The following is a 14,499-nucleotide window of genomic DNA, read 5'->3' on the forward strand; positions in this document are numbered from 1 at the left end:
ATGTATCCGAGATAGTGAGACTGCATGGGGTACCAGTTTCCAGAATATTTGACAGAGATCCTCGCTTCATGTCTTAGTTCTGGAAGAAGTTACATGAAGCCCTGGGTACATGGTTGGACTTCAGTACTGCGTTCCATCCTCAGATAGATGGTCAGTCAGAGAGGGCAATTCAGATACTGGTGGACATGTTAAGGAGTTCTGGGATTGACTTCCAAGGCAGTTGGGAGGATTAATTACTGCTACCAGAGTTTGCTTACAACAATAGCTACCAGTCTAGTATACAGATGGCACCTTACGAAGCACTATATGGACATAGGTGTCGCACTCCGTCATGTTGGACTAAGTTGGGGGAGCAGCATGCTCTAGCTCCTGAGCTAGTATCTGATACTGAGGATAAGGTCAAATTAATTCAGGATCAACTGAATATGGCATTAGACAGACAGAAGTCATATGCAGATCTGAAGCGTAAGGAAACTGAGTATTTTGTGGGAGATTTTGTCTTTCTAAAGGTCTCGCCATGGAAGAAGGTACTGATATTTGGGCGTAAGGGCAAGTTGAGCCCAAGGTTTATTGGGCCTTACCGCATATTGAGATGAGTAGGACCAGTTGCATACTAGTTAGAGCTACCTCTGGAATTAGAGCGGATTCATGATGTGTTTCATGTTTCGATGCTGAGACGCTACCGCTCTGATCCTACGCATGTGTTACCGGTTGAGGAGATTGAAGTTAAACCAGATCTGACTTTTGAGGAGGAACCAGTTCGGATCTTGGATCGAGAGGTGAAAGTCTTGAGAAGGAAATTAGTCCCATTAGTGAAAGTTCTTTGGCAGAACCACAGTTCTGAGGAAGCTACGTGGGAACTCGATGAGGTGATGAGACAACAATACCCTCACCTGTTCTGACCAGGTAAATTTCAAGGTCGAAATTTTTTTAAGGAGGGTAGAATTGTAACGCCCCAAATCGCAAAAACCCTGTTAAAATTAATTTTTATGTGATGTGGCTTGGATGTATGTCTATCTTAGTGCTTTACTGCTCTGGGAGTGTCTGACAAGTCTTGGGTTCAAGCCCTGACTTGAGCAAAATTTTAGTTCTATTTGAATAGACCCTTGTCTTCAGCTAGTAGACTTTTAAATTAATGTGAGTGTTGCATGACAAGAAAAGTCGGCTAGACTAGTGGCAAATGGCGTTTTGCTAATGCTTAGGGACTTGAGTTCGAGTCCTAGTACGCATAAAGGATGTCTTTTTGCTGCTGTGCCTTGTAGGTGGTTGTATATCACTAGAACTTTAAAGCTTGAACGGCTGAGGTGTTTGAGTGGAGTAAGGGGTCATGTAACCGAATTGTAGGAGTAGTGGAAGGAGTTTGAATTAGTCAATTGAGGAAATAGAGGAGAAAATTGGGGAGAGATTGGAGGAGTGGATCAAGGAGTGTGGGAGTGGTAGTTGGTTGCTGAAAGTAGGTCTCACTAAGTGCAAAATCGGTCATAGGCACTTAGTGCCGAAATTTTGTTCTTTTTGGTAGCTTTCTGTCCTAGCTTCTATTCTCTCTTTGGTTTTGTGCTTGTTTTGAGTAGCTGAATTTTACCTTGGCCTTTTTGGTACTTCTCTCATCCTGCATTCTTTTCAGTTTTCTACCCTTCTTATTGTGCCCATCCTTGTGCCTTTGACCGAAAATCTCTTCTTCCTTACTCTTTTAACCAGTAGCCAAATATCCCTCTTCTCTTCTCATCTTTATTCTTTCAGTTTCTAGTCAAGTGTTTTCTCTCATATTGTGTAATCTGATTACATCTACTCTCTCCTCATTTCAGTTTATTTTCGGGTCTCTTTTCCTTCCAAGTTTGTGGATCAACAGAATACTTCTCCTATTTTCTTTTATCTTGTTTTCAGCTAGTGAGAGTTCTCTGGCATTTGGTAAGTGCTCATGATTCCCTTTCTGCTTCTCTCTACTGTTAGGATCTTTCCTTCTAAACATCTCTTTCTTCTAGTTGTTGTTGATAGAGGAAGCGATTGTTACACTTCGCCTCTACCATTCTTTGTACTTTTGGGAATTGGTGGTGGTGGTCGAATGTTCTTTTTCACCTAAGTTGGACTCTACATTTTGGTAAGTGGTTTTTCATCTAGTACAATTGTTTAGTTGTTGATGGTTAATAAGTGTTGTTGAAATGCAGATAACCCCCTAAGGCCTACCGATTGGTCTCTTACTAACGGATTCAGCGAGTAAGCCATATTTGGCGGATCTATTCAAATAACGGGTAAGTTTGGAAAAGTTATTTTGGTAGGGGTTTTGGATAGGTTGAGTAATGTACGTTTAACTAAATCTTATGAATGAATGTAGGTTTGAGTACTCGTTGATTCTTTGCACGGTTTCGTGAACAGCTGTGTGTAGTTACACTGCTTCAATTATAAATCGAAAAAAGCCAAAAACCGTTACCATTAATACTACACGGGCGTTCATCACTTGTGTGGTCATCTAAATGCATAAGCACGAGCATTTGAACGTAGAGACCACCACGAGCGATTTCGTGGGCTTGGGTCGCTTTGGGCCACGTTGGACCAAAATAGACCGTGTTGGCCTCACGAACTCATGGGCCCTACACAAGTAAACCACACAGACGTGTGGAGATTGTTGGGCTAGCCTGTGTAGTTCACACGGCCAAGGTCATTTTGGGCTTTACAGGTTACACAGGCTTGTGGGCCCACATGGGCCTACAATATGGGCTATAGGCCCATTCTGACTAATTGACTGTTAAGGTTGCACGGGTTGCCCAAGACAACTATGGACCTACCGTTGGGTTGGTAAGTACCTTTAGACCTTATATTGATGAAATGGCCATTATACCCCTAATAGGTAAAATGACTAATATACCCCTATGTGGTGTGTGACTGTTTGAGCATGCCATTCTTATTGTATATACATTTATAGTAAATTGCATTGCATGGGGTGGGATATATGATTTTGGAGGAAGTGTACTGAAAGGCTATAAGCCTATTACTTGCGGCTTTACTGCAAATACTTTTTTAGTGCCACTACCAGTACTACTTGGTGTGTAGGGTAGGGTGGGTCGATTTAATCCCCATATGGTGTGTAGGGTTGGTATGGAGATCGTGTGTAGAGGATGAATTGGGTAGGACTTTTATTTGCATACTGTATTGATATGTCAATTGGCTCTGGCCCAGACTGTTACTGTTACTAAAACGGGCTCAGGCCTAGACCGCTACTGTTAAAGAAATAGGCTAAGGCCTAACTGATACTGAAAGGGCTTAGGCCCAGATAGTGTTTACTCAGACTGTATACTTTTATAAGATTTCACACACTAATTTTCAAAACTCATCCATGCTGGAATGCCAGTGCCCCAAAGGCGCAGTGAAAAAATAAAATTCCGGCAATCCAAACCATGGATCCATGTGCGAGGAACGAATTGGGAAAAATGAAATTATAATGATGGTTTTGAAATTATTGAAACTTCAATCTGAGTAGACAACGACATCTCGGCAACGAGAATTCAGAACCACTATTGAACCATGTTGTAACTTTTCAGATGCCGACCTCTACGTAATCTACCTAGTTGACAATGAACGGAAGAAGTCCCTAAAGCTGTTTTTGAGAGATTTCTTTGCTTAACGGATGCTAGACCACAAAACTAGGTTTTCGGGGTAGTTTTAATCCTTGTATAACTCCCCTTTTAAATTGGTATATTTATATCGAATCTTAATTCAAAAAATTTTAAGATAAATATAATAATGTTTTAACCTAAAATTATAATTACATTAATTATAACAAAAACTTTGGTAAACTATATTTATTTAAATTTATATACGAACCAAATTCATATATTAATAGAATTATGTTCTCATTATGTGTACAACATCCTTGTACATATAATATGTTCGATATTTGATTGCCCAATTAAATTAATTCTATAATTAATTTAATTCATGTGGCAACCACACACAATACCGACTATGTTTTATTCCGATCACCTCAACCATATAGTGTGAACCTGTAAGCTCTTGTAACGTTAGCAGTAATATTAGAATGATTCTAATGTTACATACAATGAATGGCATCTAGCAATGCATCATTGCTACCTAAGTTACAAGAAGTCATGATTCGATATAACCTTTTGTGATTTACCTTTCATGCATTAATCCTTAAGTCATTTATATCTGGAATGAACACAAGTCATGGAATAGTCACACTTGCATAGTCCACTCATGTTTCTTGATACCTTGAGTAGACTATGATATACAAATAAGTATGACATCTCATATCAACTTATTTGAGCATGGCCATGCATTTCCAGTCTCACTCAATCAAGTGGCCTAAGATATTACTCCCATTATGTAGGAGGGACTTATTCTATATTGATCAACCATATCGCTCTACATAGATTGTAATATATCCAACATCAGCCTTTATAGAACAACCAGTTACGGTGTACATTTGACTATATCAAAATATACAACTCAGGATGTTGGGATAATGATGATCTCAAGTCTAAGGATCATATACATATTAATCACTATAAGTAATGTTATGACAATTACATAATAATCCAAGAAACATACTCATAGCGGGTTAGTCCAATATGTTGTTCTCTAACACACATATTCATGCATTGATTTTGATACTCCATATCAATGACAACTCTTTATCATCAATCAACTACATGTTAGTCTTAATGCATTATTGTTGTCCTAGTCAACAATAATACCTGACTAAGGATCTTTTAAGAACAATCATATTTTCTCAGGACATTATTATAAAACAATTTATTTATACACACAGAAAAGAAATTAAAATAATAATGGAAACGCCTTATATTAATAAACATGTTCAATCAAGTATGCTATTACAACCATCTCATGATTGATCTTTGGGCATACTCTTACAATCCATCTGTTATCTGTGCAGGAAATCCCCAGGCTTAGACGGATCGAGGCGACAAAGGACTCAGAGGTGGCCACTCGACGTAGCTTCTTTTAATATTATAGTTAAGACTTTATTTTGGGTTTCATTATGTAATAAGGCCTCTTTAATTTTTATTTTAAATTTGGGGATTTAGTTACTTAAATTTTAATTTGGTAGTAGTAGGTCTCGGATCTTCAAGAAAATATAAACAAATGTTTTTCTAAAAACACCACGACTACGCAACACATTTTGAAAGCTTCCGCAACAAACACTGTTTTAAATTTTAAATAAAAAACTATTATAATTAATATTTTTCTAAAAAAACTTGAGTTTTCAAAATGAACCAGACATCCTAAACTTTTGTTAAGAACCTAAAGAAGATTTTATGTAGAATGGATTTTTAAAAAATTTGTGCTTTAACACTCCCATGTGACATCACAGATTCAGCCATAATGTCTAGGCCGGGTTTGGGGTGTTACACGATCAGCCCCATGGGCATATGATTTGGGCTTGTTTCCCCTGCACCTAAATTGTTGCAAAATAGAATGCTCAGTATCGAGCATACGGCTTAAACAGAGGGGCGTGTGTCTTGGCCGTGTGACTTCAATTTGCTCCTGGGCGACAAACAGAGAGTTATACAAGTTAGGGACATGGGCATGTGTGACTTCACGGCCTGTCCACACAGGTGTGCCCCATACCCACACGGGCTTGTGACCGCTGTTTAGTGAAAAATTTTCTAAGTGTTGCAAAACTTTCTAAAGTTCTCGGATTAGTCCCGAACCACTTCCAATGCATGTTTTAGGCCTCGTATGCTTGTATTAGGACTTTATGATTAAATGTGAAAGGTTTTAATTTGGACGCAAGTGTATAACCTGAAATTGTATGTTTGCTTGTGTTTAAGTCTGGTAATGTCTCGTACCCTATTCCGCCGTGGAATACGGGTAAGGGGTGTTACATTTAGTGGTATCAGAGCTATAATTTAGTTGATTCTCAGACTAACTTAGCTTATGTGAGTCTAGATATACATGCCATAATGCTACCTGTGATAGCGTGATATCTTTCGACTCTAATGAAATTGTTCTGTTGAGACAGAGGTGCTTTCTAACCGAGCTATTTTTAAAAATGCTAAAAGTGATACTAAGATATTCAAAAATGTGTTTTTGATGAGTCAAAACTTGGAAATGTATGAATAAGAGTTCATGATATGTATATGATGATGTACAAAATTAAAAATAACCATAAGTTTAGAAATATGGGTAAAATGTCATTGTTCTAGTTGAACGTTTTATTTTGATGGATTATGGTGATTTTATGGAATGCATAAAATGTTATGAAATAGATTTAGCCTAGACGGGTAATCCAGAGTAAGCCCTTTAGAGCATACGTTACTGAAAGGATTTAGCTTAGACCGGCAATCCTGTTATATCATATGTGGCTCGAGAGTGTGCTTTATGAAGAGGTGCCAAAAGGGCACTTTCGAATATGAATTGACAGATTGCTGACATGCATACCTTGAGTATACTACCCAACTATCCATCGAAATTACAATAGTTCTGTGACACCCCTAAATTGACCCTAGTCGGAAAGCGGTTTCGGGACCGCTAAACCGAGTAACCAAATTATTTGAACATGATATTTATTGTCTAAAATAAATGTGTGAAAATTTTAAGCTTCGATTTAGTAAATTTCATGTGAATTTAGTCAATAGGGCTTATGTGTGACATTTTTGAAATGTGATAGATCAAAACATAAGGACCTATTAGTGCATGTTGAAAAAGGGGGGACTTCCATGTCAATTTTCCCCTCCCATCTAGTAGTGGCCGGCCATGACATTAGGATGGACAAAGGGTGATGGGCAAAACATGTCATAGACATGTTGTGTTGGTGCATCATGGGAGGAAACAATAAAATAAAGAGCATGGGCAATAAAATATTAGTGTTAGTAGGATGAGAAACAAAAAAAAAGAAAGGATATGTGTGATTGTCCCCCCCCCCTTGCCGTGAGTTGAAGGAAAGAAAAACAAAAAAAAAAGTGTTCATAAAGATTGAAGAGGTTCGGCCATGCATGTAACTAGGCTAAGGTATGTTTGATGATGTTCCATGAGATGCATGCATGTTTTAGTTGTTAGCTTGAGTTCTACCTAGCCCATGGTCTAAATCTTGCTATGTGATGGAAATGACACTCGGCCATGGATGCATCATTCTTGCTTGGTGTTGATGTTGTGTTGGTGAGATATCAAGTTATTTTTGTGACCAAGTTGAGATTTGAATTTTTGGAATGAGTAAGACTTTCGGTTATGTTGTTTTGTATGAGTAATGGATTGTTGAGTTCATGCTATTATGAATAAAATTGATTAAGAGAGGCTTGAGATAATTAAATATGCATGTTGGTGGTAAGATGAGCATTCAGTTTTTATCATGGAAGCATAGGAAGCTTGTTAAAGTTGAATTTTAGAAAAGTTAAATGTGTGTGTGCTTGTGCTAGTGCCGAATGTGCCTAGGGTGATTTAGCATTGAGTTTGGTGTTATATGAATTGAGTTTTATGGTTTTGGATTTTTAAATGTTGATAAATACTTTGAATAATATATATATGTGGCTTTGAAATGTGAAACTCGGCCAAGTGGTTATAAGCATGATTTTAGAGATTCAATGATATTCGGCCGATTTGAATAATTCATGGCACCCCAAGCAAATTAGTTTTAGATGTTAATAAATATTGAAATTATTTAAAAGCATATTACCGAATGTGATTTTAGTCAATGATTCGGTTATGAGTGCTGATTTGTTTTATAATTAGCCGAATGTGTATATGTATACTATGAGGTAGTTTAGCTTAAAGAAAATTAAGGTGCTCGGAAGGTGATTGTCATGGATAGTTTAAGTAATGAAATTTAATTTCTGTTATGTAAAGTGACGACATTGCTGTTTGCAAATTTGAAGTTAAAAAATTGTTGATTGAGCATCAAGAGCTTATGGAAACAAAGTCGGATCGCGGAAAAAGGGAAATTGGTCGAATAGTCGGAATTGACGTACATTAGCGATCGAGGTAAGTTTTAAGTATTAAAGCCTATAATGTGATTGAGTATGATATGTTAAGCACATATTAAAAGAATCATAACTCTATTGTAAATTTTTATGCATATAGCCTAATGGCTATTATGAAGTATAGGTAATTTATTGATATGATATGTTGCCAAATGGATATGATATTATGAAGTGCTAAAACGATATGTCAGAAGAGTAAAATTGTGATAAACCTGCTCAGGACAGCAGCAGTAACATGAATTTAGAAAATCACCATAAATTGTTGGAGTTGAATGGGAGGCTGAATAAATTATGAAATTAAAGCTTAATGAGTCTAGTTTCTTATAAAAGAAACCGTGTAAGAAAATTTATTTCCGATAATGAGATCTTTAAAGTTGTGTGAGACAGTGCAGAATGACACTGTAATCCTCTGTTCCGTCTTTAGAAAATCATTATAAATTGTACAAAAATGGTTATAAGAAAAAATTTATATGCTTAGACTCCTTAATGAGTCTAGTTTCAAATGAAATCAAATACAACACATTTTGAATTCTGTAAAATGAGAAATCCGATTCATAGTGAAGAGTGGTCAGATTAGTCAAACAGTGAAACAGGGGAAACTTTAAGAAAAATCTGGTATTGATTGGCCAAACCTAAAATTCTGGAAATTTTATGGATGGAAGATATACGAGTCTATATTCAGGAAAAATTAACGGAAAGTGATTTGGATTTTGTAGCTCCAGTTATAAATGATTTAGTGACTATTGCTCAGGAAAAATAGCTTGTGCTGAATTTGAGATTGTGTTGTAAACCTTGATAAACTTGTTCTAGTTGCTCATAAGCTATTGATTAAACCCATACGTGAATTCTAAATTGTGATATTGGAAATGATAGATGTAGATTCAGCCAAGACAGTGTATATATGTGATAAGGCCTAATGGCCGATGTGATGAATGTGAAAGTGTATATGTGTGATAAGGCCTAATGGCCGATGTGATGAATGTGAAAGTGTATATATGTGATAAGGCCTAATAGCCGATGTGATGAATGTGAAAGTCTATATGTGTGATAAGGCCTAATGGCCGATGTGATGAATGTGAAAGTGTATATATGTGATAAGGCCTAATGGCCGATGTGATGAATGTGAAAGTGTATATATGTGATAAGGCCTAATAGCCGATGTGATGAATGTGAAAGTGTATATATGTGATAAGGCCTAATGGCCGATGTGATGAATGTGAAAGTGTATATGTGTGATAAGGCCTAATAGCCGATGTGATGAATGTGAAAGTGTATATGTGTGATAAGGCCTAATAGCCGATGTGATGAATGTGAAAGTGTATATATGTAATAAGGCCTAATGGCCGATGTGATGAATGTGAAAGTGTATATATGTGATAAGGCCTAATGGCCGATGTGATGAATGTGAAAGTGTATATTGTGACAGGGCCGAGTGGCCAACGTGATGGATGTGAAAGTGCATAAATGTGATAAGTCCCGAAGGGCATTTGTGTCAGTACTATATCCGGGTTAAAACCCCGCAGGCTTTATGCGAGAATATTATCACTGATTAATGTCCGTAAGCTTTGTGCTCGTACTATATCCGAGCTCTAAAGACCCGATGACTACGTGTGGGAATTTTGTCCGGGTAAGACCCGATAACTTCATGTGGAGATTATGTCCGGGTAAGACTTCGTAATAAGAATTGCTTGTAAATATATTCAATGCGAAAGGTTAAACAGGTATGTACTCCAAGTTTATATGTGAGCTTGATTTGCACTAAATCATAAGGTAGTTATGTGATGCATACGAGAGCAATCTATGAGACTATTCCTATGATTATGTGACATCGGATCAGTGTGAGAGGCGATGTGAAATCATACGATATATCTATGTCACATGAGCTCACTTTTATGTGAAAGTTTATCTGCATATTGTATATGATGAGATGTGCATATTCGGTAAAGGGATGGTATGCCCGAAGGAAGAGTGAAATAAGAATACGAACAACTATGTTATAATTTGATTGTTATCTGTTGACACTGCTTAAAACTTACTAAGCATTGTAATGCTTACTCCGTTTACTCTGTTTCCTCTGTTTTATAGATCTCATTGCGAAGCTACAGGCTCGGGGATCGTCAGCAACTAGTCACACTATCACTATCCACTGTTTGGTACTACTATGTTTTGGATTATCTTATGGCATGTATAAAATAGACTAGTGGCGGAAGAATATTTTGGTTAATGTATATAGCCATGCGAAAATGACTTATATATGTTTGAGCATAATGTTATAATCATTTGGTATGGAATGGTTAATCACTATCATAATTTGTGCTATTTATGCTAAAAGGGCTAGTTGAATCATGGAAACTATGAAATAGGTAAAGTCTACCTTAAAGGCAGATGCTGGCAGCAGCAGTGATGTAGATTTGGAAAATCACTAAAAATAGTAGGATTGGAATTAAATAATTAATAAATTATGTAAACGAACCTTGATGAATCTATTTTCATAGGAAAGTAACGAAACGATCATATGGACAGTATGTTAAGAGATATTCAGGTTCTCGTGAGACAGGGCCAGAACGGTTTCTGGATTCCCTGTTCCGACTTTGGAAATTCATTATAAATTAACCAGAGATAATTAGGAGTCATGCCATACATGTATAGATTCCTCTCTGAGTCTAGTTTCTATAGAAACAAACGGCATCAGTATTGAAGCTCTGTGCAGGGAGATATCCAAGTCGTAATGCGCAAAGGTCAGTGTAGTTGATCCCTGTAACATGGGAGATTTTGACTAATAAACTGTACTAATTGGCCTGACTAAAAATTCTAGAAAAACATATGTAGATGGAAATATGAGTCTAGTTTCAGGTAAAAATTAAGAAACTGATTTTTGAGTTGTGAAACTCAAGATATGATTTTTGAGGTGACAGCGTCGCAGTTAGCCAACTGCCTGGAAAATTTTAAAATGGACTGCGATAGTAAGCGAATTTAGTCTGTGAACCCCTCGTGTCCGACTCCGGCAACGGTCTCGGGTACGGGGTGTTACAAGTTCAATGGGAATTATCCTTGAAATATGGAAAAGTGAAATGAAATGAAAGTTTATATTATGATAACCTCACCCATGTTTGTTTGGCATTCATGTGATGTTATGTGCCTAACTTATTTGATTAAATGAATGCGATAAGTAAACTTACTCAAAATTTATGGAATGTATGTATAAGTGCACTTGTTTGAATAAGATAATTAGAAAGTTCGTGTAACATAATATGTATGTTAAATTGCCTGAAGTGAATTATATAACTGTGATGATATTATGATGATGATGAATGTTAAGTCACATGTGTGTATATATGAGAGTCGAGTTAGAGGCTTTACGATCTCACCGCCTTACCAATTTTTTATTTTATAACGAAATTTCACGAGATTTATGTTGAATGAGCTCACAAGTGACAGACTAAAGAGTTCAGTAGTGAAATAACTAATAATGTGGTCAAAGTTGAGAATAGTTTGGCTAGTGAATATAGTTTTGGAAAAGATGCCAGGTTATTCTAAAGATCATTCGGATTTCGCAATGTCACAGTTAAAGAAAAATTTAATCTCGGCTAATCGACTCATTCAGGTATGATGTTTAAAGTATGTATTTGCTGGAATTTCTTCTGGATTGATTTTTGTTAGTGAATGGAATAATACAGGATTAGTGATGATAGAATTAGTCAGAGAAATGATGTTTGAATCGTAAAGATGTCCGAGTGTAACAGTTGTAATTGAATAGATTATGATGATCTCTTTTGGGTATTTTATATATTCATTTATCCTCAGAGATATATGTGATTTTTCATTTTCTGTTGAAATTCTTATTGTATAAGAATGCTAGCTGATTATAATGTTAGATGAAAGTACTATTGGTCTAGTTGGTTGATGATCAACATATCTTATCTCTCTCTTTGGGGTTCTATTATATTATGTTTGGAATAAAAGTTAATGGTGAAAATTTATGTGAGGCTATTCTTCTGTTTCTACTGGATGTTGTTTTGTTATATATATATATTGAAAATATATTATCTCTGTTACAATTAATTCCAGGGCGTGTAAGCATTGTTTTCCTTCTAGTTTTCTCTGAGAAATTATCAAGATCTTTATTATTTTCTTATGAGTTATTGTCTCAGACTTCTAGTATGGTATCGCATCTTGGATTTCTTTATCTCGTTCTTCTTATCATCCTTATTTCGTAAATTATCAATCATGGCTCATCTTTAAAGTGTGTTCTTTAGTTTGTGATAACTATGTCTATTATAGGTGTATTTTTGGTTCAATCATAGGAACATGGTGATTTTGGTATCATGATTTCTTTAATTTTCGTGAAAGGAATTAACATAGGCAAAGGTATAGATAATGGAAGCTCAAGCTCAAATTTTATGATGGTTTTCTTTTCTTAGGCAAGTTTGATTAAGGTCAATGAGTTCAATCAGGATATTTTGTTTTCTTGAGCTAATGCAGTTGTAAAGATCTTTGATTAACATGTTAAGGGAATTATAAAAGATTGTATGTTTGAGTTGTTTAACAACATGAAGAAAGGAGTATTTTGATATGTTATTATTTGATAGTTGAGATCGACTTAGTTGTTTTTATCTGAACGAGCTGGTTAGTTGAAAAGTAATTTGAGTCATATTCATTTGAGTTCATCCTCAGGTAAGAAAATAAAATCTTGTACATTCCTGGGTGAATAGAAGGATAATTTGAAGGAAGAATTCATATTCTAGAAAGTATGATATCGATATATACTTATTAGATTTGTTCTAATCGAATGATGTTCTTATGAGTTAAAGCTATTTCGATTGATAAAGTTATCACATTTGTGAAAGTTTGAATGGCCTATTGCATGTTAGCAAAGTTGAAAATAGTCGAAGGTGTTATAAATTGAAGCAATGGTTCTGGGTTTTGTTTGAATGGAGTAAAAAATTCGTGATTTTCAGCGATGCACTATCGAACGAATTGGAATGTGTTTTAATAAAAGAATGTAAAGTGACAGTTTATGCTTTCAGACGGTTAAAATCTCATTAAAAGAATTGTTCGACAAGTGACTTAGAGTCAGCCATTAGTATGTCTATGTTGAGAAATTGATGACATCATTTGTTCGACGAAAAACGTCACATGCTTCTTAATTCCAAGAGTATAAAGTATCTAATGTTATAGAAAAATCTGAAATTAAGACAACGTTGATGGCTTGAACTATTGAAAGATTGTGAATAGTTAGTGATTAACCTTTGGGGAAGTAGATATAGGTGCAGATGCTTGAATGGAAAGCCTTTTCTCATTTTGTGAGTGTTTGTTACATGATTAATCTTATTTGATGGAAGTTTGAATCTAGCTAAATTAAAAAGCTAAAGCGATGTTTTCTTTGTAAGATTGAGAACTTCAGGAATGTGATAGTGAGTGGTAAACTAAACGAGTACAGTGTGAGACAACTTTGGATTTTGATTTCTGTTATTATTACTCTGAGATAGAATTCGTGCAATGAATTATCCAAAGCTTTTGCAGAAAATGTTGTACGATACTTAATAGTAGCTCATTTGTTCATTCAGAGAGTAATTCAGATCTTTGAGGATATGCTTCGTCACTGTGTTTCAGAGTTCAAAGGTGATTGGAAGGAGATATACAAGGTGGGATTGATTTGTGATTCTGAGGAAAAAGGTGAAAGTGATTCATGAAAGTTGAAAGCAATTTCAGACTAACATAAGTAGCGTACAGATTTGAAAATTTAAGATATTGGATTCCAGATCAATGATAGAGTGCTTCTTGAAGTATTTCCCTCTAAGAGTACTCCTTGATGTGGTAGAGGAAACTATGAAAACATTACCCTAATCTCTTTTTTGGTAAGATTTTTGGGGACGAAAATCCCTAAAGGGAGGAGAGTTATAACAGCCCGATTTTGGGTCTAGTCGGAACAGAGGTTTGGAGATCACAAATTCGATGCAGAAAAACTTATTTGTATTATATTTTATGGTCTACAGTTTTATGGAATGATTTCGTGAAAATTTCATTTTAAAATTTTCACATTTGGGCACTCAATTTGGTCAAAAGGACTAAATTGTAATAAGTGCAAAACGTGAGTTCTATAGGTTAAAGGTGTCTAATTTTTATGAAATTTTAAATTAGAGGTCCTTAAATAGTAATTAGACCATGGTTAAGTTGGTGGACAAAAATGGACATGGTTTGGTATGTTTCTAAAGTTTTTCATTAAGGGCATTTTAGTAATTTGGTAATTAAATGGATTAAAAAGCCAAAATAAAGCCAAAATTTGTCCATCTTCTTCTTTCCATGGTTGAATATACCAAGAAGCCATAGCTATGGTTTTGGCTAAGCTTCCAAGCTCTATTGTAAGTCCGTTTTAGTTTTGTTTTTAATGATTTTCATATTTTTGAGATCCTTGTAACCTAATCTAGTATTTCCAAGGACTATTTTGAATTATTTTCAAAGTTTAAAGTTTTAACAATGATATATATTTGTGTATTTTGATGCCTAATGGTAGAAAATGCATGTTTGGTGTTAGATAAACAAC

The 14,499-nt window shown here is 35.6% G+C and overlaps 1 protein-coding gene across 1 annotated transcript; it reads left to right on the forward strand.

Annotated features, from left to right (window-relative positions):
- Window positions 1–284: 284 nt before the first annotated feature.
- Window positions 285–13,648, forward strand: LOC121205993 (uncharacterized). The gene is made up of 3 exons (XM_041076143.1): window positions 285–527; window positions 720–869; window positions 13,523–13,648. Exons 1-3 carry the CDS (start codon window positions 285–287, stop codon window positions 13,646–13,648), a joined length of 519 nt encoding a protein of 172 aa, XP_040932077.1.
- The last annotated feature ends 851 nt before the right edge of the window (window positions 13,649–14,499 follow it).

Source organism: Gossypium hirsutum, chromosome A09, assembly GCF_007990345.1.
Source record: "Gossypium hirsutum isolate 1008001.06 chromosome A09, Gossypium_hirsutum_v2.1, whole genome shotgun sequence".
Lineage (NCBI taxonomy): Eukaryota > Viridiplantae > Streptophyta > Magnoliopsida > Malvales > Malvaceae > Gossypium > Gossypium hirsutum.

Bases quoted from the DNA above. Each gene is read 5' to 3' on its own strand.
- LOC121205993 (XM_041076143.1), top strand. From the start codon at position 285: ATGGCACCTTACGAAGCACTATATGGACATAGGTGTCGCACTCCGTCA. The intron at 528-719 runs GTACTGATATTT...CCGGTTGAGGAG, and splicing joins AGGTCTCGCCATGGAAGAAG to ATTGAAGTTAAACCAGATCT. The intron at 870-13,522 runs GTGATGAGACAA...TTGTTCATTCAG, and splicing joins CTACGTGGGAACTCGATGAG to AGAGTAATTCAGATCTTTGA.